Here is an 11,521-nt window from a genome sequence, read left to right on the forward strand (position 1 = left end):
AAGTGCCATGCACAGTTCGAAGTGCAAGTGGCCAACGTAGTTTTTGAAGAAGAAAGAACGGGACATTCGAGGTGAATCCATGCAGCGTTCAGGAACATTCTGTATCAGACAAAAATGGAACTTTACTGGGAGTTTGTTTCAAATCAATCAGAACAATATCAAGCCTTCGGGGCTCAATGAAGCGATCCCACCAGATGGTGAAATCCCACAGAATCTTGATCTTCTGGTCCTGCGGAGATGTTGGCGTCTGAAGTATCTCTAGCTTCAGGCACGTTACCTGCGGGTGCATGATGCTCTTGGACCGGCCACAGTGGTGGTTGTAGCACTCGTCTTCACAATGCAAGTCGCAACTCCTGTACACGCAGAGGCCAGCCGATAATGGTGCTCCAAGTAATCCCATCCAGCGAGCTTTGAACACTCGCATAGGATATGGGTAACCGACTCGCCTTCCTTTCCACACATTCGAGACAGGGGTCTTCTGCTCTGATGGAAGATTTGGGCCTTGATCAGGTTAGTTGCCAAGGCCTGGTGTTGTGTCGCGATGATCAGGCTCTCTGTGATCTTCTTGAGACTTGCGACTGATGTACATACCGGCTACATCAGCACGTGGATCGAGAGCTCTATGCATAGTCATAAGCTTGCGCGTTCTTCGGTCAGCAGATTTCAACTCGTCCTATGTCCATGCCAATATACCAGCACTATACCATATCAAAGCCACAGCCCAGGTGTTGATTGCTCTGATGGTGTTGTGGCCGTTAAGAGCTGAACGGAGTAGTCGTATGAGGCAGGTGACGAACAGCAGTGGGAATATGGAGTCCCCTCGAAATACCCATGCTGAATGGCCGCCAATTTCAGGTTGTTGGTGCCGTTCCAACGGTCAACCTTCCACTGAGCCATGCTTACAGTTATAAGTCTGCGTACGGATTCTTGTATGCTAAACAGGTCTTTTATTTTTACGATTAGACCATATATGACATCAGCCACTGGAGCCTACATAATATTATGACATCAGACACTGGATTCTACATATATTATGACATCAGGCACTGGACTCTACATATATTATTACATCAGACACTGGAGCCTACATATATTATGACATCAGACTCTGGACTTCACATATTGTTGTGAAACGACAAGTTCTCGAGAGTGAAAGGCCTTCTCGCTTGTGACATTGTGTTCGTTTCAATGCAGCTGTTCCCGACTCCGCCGTACCGCTGATGTTTACGACGTGGCATACGCTACAGGCGCTATGTGCGGTTTGCTGTGTGCGCTGTAGTTGTATGTTGTATGTGTATGCTTTTCTCATATACGCAGTCATTTTCATGCTATAACTACCTGGTGGTTTTAGTGTTAGTTATTCAGTTGTTCATTCATTCATTCAATCATTCATTGTTGTTAGTCGATGGAAGTGAAATATTATTATTATTATTATTTTGCTTGTTCGCGTGGGCATCAACCTGCATAAAGCAGGTATATAGCCTTCGCTTAAGCTGCCATAAAAAAGAAAGCTCATCCTAAGCGAGAGGGCTAGAGGAAAAGATAACGATAACGAGATACAGAATACAAAGAAATACAATGAGTTAAACATACGTATACAGTTCAAAACAAAACAGAGCAGAGCCGAAGTTACTAATCGGAGTGACGAATGCGTTGGTTCCGATTGATCCATCAATCGACAAAGGGACTAATCCGTTAATATTGCAAAGTAGAAACCGATTGCAGTTGCAGATCTCCAGGCCAGGGCCAGCATATTGCCGATTCTGGATAGGTCTCTGCAGCATTTGATGTGGTAATTATTATCATAATTAGTGATAAAATTGTTAGAGTATCTAGTATCTAGAGTATTTAGTATCTAGAGTATCTAGTGTAATTGTATCCGATATTATTGTTAGAGTATCTAGTGTAATTGTATAACTTCAGCCACTACACACAGCACACATTAGTTCCTTCCACTTTCGACGATCCTGGGCAAGCTGCCTCAGTGCAACTAGATCCTCGTGTGATGTGAGGGAGTTTGTGGATCTGGAATTTTTCAGGTCGTTGTTGATAGATCGCGGGAGGGTTGTTCTCGGGCGGCCTCGGAACCCTGAGCTTCCTGGTTGAAAGTATGCTGACATAGCCTGCTGGACCGGGGATGAGGTGTCTAGTCGAAGCATGTGGCCAAGCATTCTCCACCTAGCAGACTGGATGATTCTGCTGAGTGAAATATACTGTTGAGAATAAATAGTTTGTCCTTGTGCCGTGTGGGGTCGTTCGTTCCTGACACTTTAGAGAACCAGAGGGTTCACAACATTTGGCGACCACGCCAGGATACGAAGCAAGCATGGCACAGGAACTATGGATCATTGAAGCCAGCTTTATCGCTAACGGAATTCGGTATGGATTTGAAGGCGATAGGTTGCGAGAATACGTGGAGAAGAGGCTCCGACAGAGCGAGGAGTTTGAAGAGCGCAGTGCTAGACGGCAAGAGGGTGCGCTCCGCACAGAGTTTAACGAAAAGCTCAAGAAGATTAACGAGCCCATCGCCAGCAGTAAATATGAGGGAGCAAAGCGAGATTTTCCGGAAGGACGCCGGACAAGGCGTGGAAGACTTTGCTTAAAGACAAGCAGCGGTCAGAAGAGTATTTGAAGCCAGTGAGAGGATCGGATCCAAGGCCCACTGCGTCGGTACAGTGCATGGCGACATCGGTCGGAGACGCTCAGAAGCAGCTGGAGTCTCGGCCGAACGACGTAGACGCGCAAGACGTAGAAGCGCAAGACGTAGAAGCGCAAGACGTAGAGGCGCAAGACGTAGAGGCGCAAGACGTAGAGACGCAAGACGTAGAGGCGCAAGACGTAGAGGCGCAAGAGTTAGAGGCGCAAGAGTTAGAGGCGCAAGAGTTAGAGGCGCAAGAGTTAGAGGCGCGAGACTTAGAAGCGCAAGGCGTAGAAGCCGAGAAAATGAGAAGGGCGATACTGGTTAGCACGGAAGAAGTAAGCGGCGAGACTGTGTGGAACACGGAGATCGAATGTAGGTTATCTGGTCCAGCGTCCGCCCCACGACGCAGTGGCCCAGTGACTGTGTTGTGTGTGACAGCCCAGATCGGCACGCTTGGTGTTGAGACTGTTGAGGTGAAGCCGTTCGGTGCGGAATCAAGCCAACAGCGGATGGACAAGTTCGCCATCATGATCCTGGGTAGCTCCGCAGTCATTCCCGTATGTGCTCTGGTGAAGCCAACATTAGAGCTTCATCTGAAGTGCGCAAACCCGCAGACCATTGCTCAGTTGGCAGAAATGGTGAGCACTCGTAATATTCCACCTTGGCCACCGCCACAGCAGCGGATGACTCGTTCTGGGCGTGAAGTCAGAGCCCCGATCGTTTTGACTTAGGAGTTGTTGTACGGCGGTGAGAAGCCCTTTGGTGGGGAGAATGTTGTGAAACGACAAGTTCTCGAGAGTGAAAGGCCTTCATGCTTGTGACATTGTGTTCGTTTCAATGCAGCTGTATCCCGACTCCGCCGTATCGCTGATGTTTACGACGTGGCATACGCTACAGGCGCTATGTGCGGTTTGCTGTGCGCTGTAGTTGTATGTTGTATGTGTATGCTTTTCTCATATACGCTGTCATTTTTATGCTATAACTACCTGGTGGTTTTAGTGTTAGTTATTCAGTTGTTCATTCATTCATTCAGTCATTCATTGTTGTTAGTCGATGGAAGTGAAATATACTGTTGAGAATAAATAGTTTGTCCTTGTGCCGTGTGGGGTCATTCGTTCCTGACACTTTAGAGAACCAGAGGGTTCACAACACATATATTATGACATCAGACACTAGACTCTACATATATTATGACATCAGACACTGGACTCTACATATATTATGACATCAGACACTGGACCCTACATATATTATGACATCAGACACTGGACTCTACATATATTATGACATCAGACACAGGACCCTACATATATTATGACATCAGACACTGGACCCTACATATATTATGACATCAGACACTGGATCCTACATATATTATGACATCAGACACTGGACTCTACGACACAAGAACCAAATACAACAACGTGCGTAAATGATAGTCGAACGGAATTTCGCAACATTAGGGCCATCCCCGGATATCATGGTTCCACGCCGGCCATATTGAATGTCACACAGAGTGGATTTAGCTACTGCATGAATCTCGTCTATGGTTCTTTTCCATGCTACTTGCATTAAACAAAGGATGGCACGACCAAAAGGTTGACACTTGCCAAATAATGTCAACATTCCTTTTCAACAGCGAAAGTATGTTTAGCACACCTTTCAAGGACATTAATGATCAGTTACGAAGGAAATTGTCTGTTAATTATGCCATTTTGAATTACATTGTCAATCCGCTCTACATGATCTGTGGGATTCTTCTTCTCAAAGTTTAATGATGATGCCAGTCCTTCTTCTTTCCCACCGTGGATCTTTCATATATCGACTTTGCTGTTAGGACAATAAAGTGAGTAATAACTTTATGTTCTCCGTTAAGTCCAAATTTGAAATTGAGTAATAACTTCATGTATTGACAGTACTATTGTATTGTAAGCGCACATAAGTGTTCTTGTTCTGTATTGTCCAAGGGCATGTGTTGTCTGTTGCAACTCTTGATTGTGTCTCACTTCTTATTACAACAACAAATGAAGAGGGGGTAGAAGGAGTTTTACAAACCACCAGTTCTCAAGTGGGAAAGGCCTTCGCATCTATGGCACTGTATTCTTTGCAATGTTGTATCTCGACTCGCCGTACCGCTGAGGTTTGCTGCATGGCATACGCTATATGCGCTGTGTGCGGTTTTTACTGTAAACACTGTTATGTCATGTTTTATATACGTATGCTTTTCTGATATACGCTGTCATTTGCATGCTATAAATAGCTGGTGATCTTAGTGTTAGTTTATTATATTCGATCAAGTGAAATATACTGTTAAAGAGAAAATAGTTGTCCTCGTGCCGTGTGCTCGTTCGTTCCTGACTTTTAGAGAATCAGAAGGGTTCACAACATTTGGCGACCAAGCCAGGATTGAAGCGTGCATGCCAGAGGCACTAGGTAATTTGGAGGCCATCTTCATCGCCAATGGAATTCCGATAGGATTGGAAGTCGAGAAGTTGGAGGAACATGTAGAGCAGTGGCTCCGACAGTGCGAGGAGCGTGAGGAGCGCAGTGCCAGACGGCAAGAGGAGACACTCAGCACCGAGTTTGACAAAATCTCAAAGAGATTAACGAGCGCTTCGCCAAGGCGTATGAGGGTGACGGTGAAGCCGCCAGTGAGAGTGCCATTGGAGGTACAGCGGAAGCTCCCAGTCACAGCGGTGGGCGTAAACCGTTGATGAAAAAACCCTCATATGTTGGAACGCAGCCACTGGAGCGTTATTTCGGCCTGTTTGAGGACATCTGTTCCAAGAACGAGTTCGAAGAAAGCGAATGGCTGCTGCGGTTGCGTATCGTGCTAGCGGGTAGCACAGTGGAGAGGATCTGTATTTGCTGCAATAACTACGAGGAAGCAAAGCGAGAGTTGCTTCCCTCGCTCGGAAAGACGTTCCTGACCGGCAAGCAGCGGTCAGAGGAGTCTTTTCAGTAATACGCGTGTTTGCCGAGAGGTAGAGGTGTGGACCACACTCGCTATGACGGAAGATAGCGAGGTGGACACCAAGTATAACGCCGATACATTATTATTAGTATAATTATTATTATAGGTAAAATGGCCCCTTTGCTGCAAGCAATGGCAAAGTAGGTGATCTAGGATCAATGCGGACCTGGTCGAACGGCAGTGCTACGGGATGTCTCTGCGTCAGGTTCAGGAGCACGGCTGGTCTTACCAGATCGTGCACGGACGACAGGGTGATACTGCCAGGAAGCCAGTGGAACGATCAGTGGCAAGGCTCAGTGCATGGCGATATCGGTCGCAGACACAGAGAAGCAGCTCAAGTCGCTGCCAAAGGAAGGGAGAAAGTTTTTTCAGCAGCGAGAGACACTCTGCTGGCCCCGTTTCAAATATGGCCATATGGCAAGGGAATGTCGGTCAGGCTCAGAGTGCCAAAGGAAGCACCATCTGCTAATACATGATGTGTTGGATGGAGCAGGTTACAGCCAGGAGAAACCGACTGAGATAGTAACGGAGAAGAAGGTTGGATCGTGCTGTCTACACTCAACAAGTGTGCGGCTGATGACCGGAGTGGCACGAGGCGAGGGAAGAACTTGAACGGCGAAGGTTCGCGAGTTCCCGGACTCGGGTGCTGAGGCGTCATTTGTGACTTCAGCGGAGCCCTATGACTTCTCTGAGCGCTGAAACCCTTCCTGCCATGATTTCTACTTCTTCACACAAGCGAGATTTTCTTTGGTTTCACTTCGCTGCACTCGAACTTGCCTACACGGGACACACACTTTTACAAAACATATTTTTTCTCAATTAAATGATTTTCAACCTAAGCCTGATTTTCGCAGAAGTCGGGCCATATAATGCCCCGCCACCATAGTAAACACAAATTGAACTACTTCAAATTATGATTCCTGTGTATTTTGGGAACGAAAATGTTCAACATGAAAAGTTGTGTGCTATTGCCTACGAGTTGACGACAACTAGTACTGAATGATAAGTGATTCTTGACTGCCTACGAATGCTTTCCTGACTTTGATGTTACTGTCATTCTCACCTCTGAACTCGTCCTTCCCAGGTCTTTTCAATTATTCCCTGTGCCTTTGCTTCTCCAAGGTACTCTGTAGGATTTCCTTTCCTAATAGTAATACAAGACTATTCTCTGGTTGCATCAGGCACTCACACTGTTCATATCGATAGTAAAACTAATGTTACTTGTCACAGAGGAGAAGAGAGAGAAAGGCCAGAAACACGTGGGCATGCGCGCAGCTTACAAGATTCGTCACGTGGACAGGAGCAGGAAATACTAAATACAAAATGTGAGAAATAATAAGTAATCATTGGCCTATACTACACAATTCCCCTCCTCTCACCATTCACGACCTCGTGAATAATTGGCAAGCAGGGCAAAAACAATTAAATTTATAATATAGAAAAAAGTAGAAAGGAAAAGGACATTATGGAAACGAGTTAAGAGTAACTCTCCACCACTGTAAAGTGCAACAACTAGGCACAAAACTGACAGAGTACTGAGACATTCGACGTCCTGACACCTAGCTTCAACACATCTCTGTAGCGCTAAGCGACAGCCTTCCAACTTGGAAGGTTCAAGGTTATGGAAAAACCAAAGACCCTCTTCTATGTCCTTTTCCTTTCTACTTTTATTATTGGCTCAATACCCGAGTTTCATATAGAGAAAGGAAAAAAATTACGGGTATACAATGACCTAACTACAAACATAGTCACCAAATCTCACAGGAGCAGTGCGGATCCGGCCTGATCGACGCACTAATACTGGAGTAGCAACAGGAGGACGTAGAGGTGACATGACAACAGACGGCCAAATTGGAGGCGTACTCGGCACAGAGTCATCGGCCTCATGTGGCACAACAGGAACAAAGTTATTAGCTGACAAACTCACTGGGTCGGGGAGATCATGGACAGACGACGGCAAGGAAACTGGGCACGATGAAGTAACTGGCTTCAAGCGATTGAAGTGAACAGTACGTTCAACTCCATTCAGCAATAACGTGTATGATGTCGGACCATGAACACGCACAATAGTATGTGGACCAGCCCAGAAACGATAAAATTTACGGTGCTCGCAGGCACGAATAACTGGATCATGAAGATATACTTGCTGACCGACAACATAAGGCTCACCATGAACCATGGTTATAGAACTGTTCTTGAGACGCATGAGCAAGATCAGCATTATGACGGGCTTCAACATGAATTTTCCGCAGAGAAGTGTCGAGACTACGGACATAGGTATGCATATCAGTGGAAGTTGGCGAAGGTAAATTGAACACAATATCAGCTGGTAACCGGACATCCGCACCATACAGCAGGCGCGCTGGGCTGAATCCAGTGGACTTGTGCACTGCAGCATGATATAACAGCAAGACGAGAGGGAACGTTGCATCCTACTCCGTGCTGGTTGGAGTAATGTGGGCACGCAGCAGACCTAGAGGAGTGCGGTTGACGCGCTCCACCAGACCATCGCCAGAAGGATGATATGGCGTGGTTCGCGTCTTCCGGATACCAAGGAGACGGCAGATATCCGCAAATAGCCGAGATTCGAATTGGGCCCCTTGATCTGAATGAAGCTGTTCAGGTGCACCGAATGGACTGATCCAACCATTAACGACAGCTGCAGCAAACGAAACAGCAGTGATATCGCGCAAAGAGAATCCCTCGACCCATCGCGTTAAGTAATTCGCCATGACCAGGAGATACTTAAGGCCCTGGGACGTTTCAGGCAGAGGACCGAAAATGTCCAAGGCAACAATTTCGAACTGATAACCGGCAATCATTGGCTGAAGTGGTGCACGGTTTGTTGAATTCTTCGCTCGAATCTGTGCACAGGTGTGACAGCATCGAACAAATTCGGTGATGTCAGAAGCGATTCCAACCCAGTAGAAACGCAGACGAGCTTGAGACAGGGTTTTCTTCACACCAGGATGGTTAGCAGTAGGAAGAGAATGTACAGCGATCATGGCTCGCTCCTGAGGTGAGCGTGGTACGACCAGACGGGGTGACTCACCAACGTGGTCATGATCCGCAAAAGGAGGCAGTAGATACAAGACGGAATCATGCAAAGACAACTGATCAATCTGTGACCAGATAATCTTGACAGTTCGACTAACACCAGAAATGTCATCTTCCGGTGGGCGAACAAACTTGCCACTAGATGCGTCATACCATAACCAGACTGTGGATAACTCCGGATCAGAGCGTTGAGCATCAGCTAAAGCAGCAGATGATAGGTCATCCAGCTCAACGGTGACAGCACTGGATGTCGCTGGCGCAGCATCTCGCGGCGGTGGAGCCGGGGCAGCATCTTGCGGCGGTGTTGGTGCCAGTGGCGAAGATTCACTGTGCACATGTGCTTCAGGTTCGGCTAGCAAGCGCGACAGACCATCAGCATTCAGATATTGGCGACCTGGACGGTGGACGACTCGGAATTCATATTCGGATAAACAGTCAAGCCAACGTGCTTTCCGTCCGCAGGATTTCTTCAGGTTCCGGAGTGCAGGCAACGCAGTATTGTCCATCCTGGCAACAAATGGTCGTGCCAACAAGTAGTGCCTGAAATACTCCGCAAAATAGACCAGCGCAAGGGCCTCACGATCGCTAGCATCGTAGTTCCGCTCAGCTTTCGTCAGCACGCGGCTGCCGTACGCGATTGGTCGCTCAGTTCCATCCTGGATCTGGCTGAGGACCGCACCAATCAACACATTGCTCGCATCGGTGTCCAGAATGAATGCACCCGCTGACTCTTCAAACTGGGAGTACGCCATCACCGGCACACTGGCAAGCAAACGCTTCAGCGCCTGGAACGCCGCTTCGCACTCTTTCGACCCAGCAAAGTGAGCATTCTTGCCTGTCAGAGCAGTCAGCGAAGCAGCACGCTGGGCGAACCCACGGATGAAGCGGCGATAATATTCAGCGAAGCCAAGGAACTCGTGGACAGCTGTGACAGATTTCGGAGTCTTCCAGTTCCTGACCGCGATGAGTTAGGCCTCATCCGGTTAGATGCCCTCCGCTGACACGCGGTGTCCTAAGAAAGTAACCTCCTCCTGGAAGAAGGAGCATTTCTTCAGATTGAACTGGAGCCCAGCGGACCGAACTCGCGCGAACATGGGCAGCAGAATCTGGAGTTGGCCAGACAGCGTTTCGCTGGCATTCAGGACATCATCAAAGAACACACGGCAGAATGGCTGAGCCGGTGTGTTACATAAGCCACTCAGGACTGCTTCCATTACGCACTGAAACGTCGCTGGGCCATTCCTGCAGCCCATCGGCAGAACACTAAACTCAAACAAGCCCAGCGCGTGGTAAATGCCGTCTTAGCCATGTCGCTTCCTTCCATTGCTGTTTGCCAGAACCCTGACGCTAAGTCAAGGGACGTGAAATACCGACAGCCAGACAGGGAACCAAGCGTGTCATCTGCCCTGGGAATCGGGTAAGCATCAGGCTCGGCGACAGAGTTTAACTTCCTGTAGTCGATACAGAGTCGAAGAGAGCCATCCTTCTTTGGCACCAATACTATGGGTGATGCCCACGGACTAATCGATTCTTGTATTATGCCTTGCTTCAAAGCGTATTCAGTAGATCTTGCAGAGCCTTCCGGCGGTGATATGGAGTCCGCCTTGTTATTATTATTATTATTTTGCTTGTTTGCGTTGGCATCAACCTGCATAAAGCAGGTATATAGCCTTCGCTTAAGCTGCCATAAAAAAAGAAAGCTCATCCTAAGCGAGAGGGCTAGAGGAAAAGATAACGATAACGAGATACAGAATACAAAGAAACACAATGAGTTAAACATACGTACGCAGTTCAAAACGCTTAGCCGGTACTGCCTTCGAAGAGAGCACAACTTGAGGAGGGTCAGCAGGAAGAGCGGAATTCTTCCTCACCCGCCGCTCGTATAGGTTATCCATCTTCCAGGAAGCGAAGGGAGAACAACTCATCAGCACTGTATTCGATGACCGAATGACTCGACTACAGGACAACCAACCGTATTTATACAAGGCAGAGACGGAGGCGGGTTGAAGTGATAAAATATGTGTCAGCTAGGTCAACCAATCACCATCAAGCCCGCCAAAAACATTTGACCACTCAGCATTGAGCCCACCAAAAACATTTGACCAACCAGCATCAAACCCGCCAAAAGCATTTTGTCCAATCAGCGGCATGCCCACCAAAATCATATCTCATCTTAAAGATTCCTTACATGATACCGCCACTTTAGTGAACTGATACAGTATGAAAATAAGATCAGAGTCAAACGTGTGCAAGTTCTGAATCACGTGATCAAGTGAATAGGTTTCCCAACAATAGGCATCAATCAATGATGCCATAAGAGATGTATCAGATGGAGATAAAATCAGCAAATTCGAACGCAACGTGGACAGTTGAGAAGAAGACACCATCCTGGTCGACTCCATGAGATGCAGTACATGTAGGAGTGGAAAATGCTGAGGAAGAGGTTTCATGATTCGACTGAACCTCAACCATGATACATTGCTACGAGGTAAGTAGGAACGCAGTTTAAGTAGTACATCCACATTCGTATCGTATACTATGCAGGATAATGCTATAGCATAGTTTATACTCTTGTACAAACAGGATTTTTTCATCGCAAGTATCTGCTCCCGAAGAGGGTGTACGCAAAGCTGATCGGATAAGAGTTCAGCTTTCGAAAGAAAATGCAAAAGATGACGATCCACACCGCTTAACCGCTCATGTACCGCGTAAGGCTTCTTCATCAAACTACATCTCCTATGCACATCATCTTCAGGGAAGTAAATCGCCACCATGACAAGTCCACACGAAGAACACACATATCTTCCTTCATGTAAAACATGATCAAGATGTTGACACTGTTTTTCCTG

The 11,521-nt window shown here is 47.1% G+C and overlaps 1 protein-coding gene across 1 annotated transcript in view; it reads left to right on the plus strand.

Moving 5' to 3' along the window:
• The window catches only part of LOC135824425 (uncharacterized), a 3,173-nt gene extending 1,839 nt beyond the window's left edge, over window positions 1-1,334 (plus strand). Inside the window, exon 2 of the mRNA XM_065337159.1 lies at window positions 1,318-1,334. Within this exon, the coding sequence (XP_065193231.1) occupies window positions 1,318-1,334 (17 nt within the window). The remainder of the gene's footprint in view (window positions 1-1,317) is intronic.
• The last annotated feature ends 10,187 nt before the right edge of the window (window positions 1,335-11,521 follow it).

The sequence above is a fragment of the Sycon ciliatum genome, chromosome 9, assembly GCF_964019385.1.
Source record: "Sycon ciliatum chromosome 9, ocSycCili1.1, whole genome shotgun sequence".
NCBI classification, from domain to species: Eukaryota; Metazoa; Porifera; class Calcarea; order Leucosolenida; family Sycettidae; genus Sycon; species Sycon ciliatum.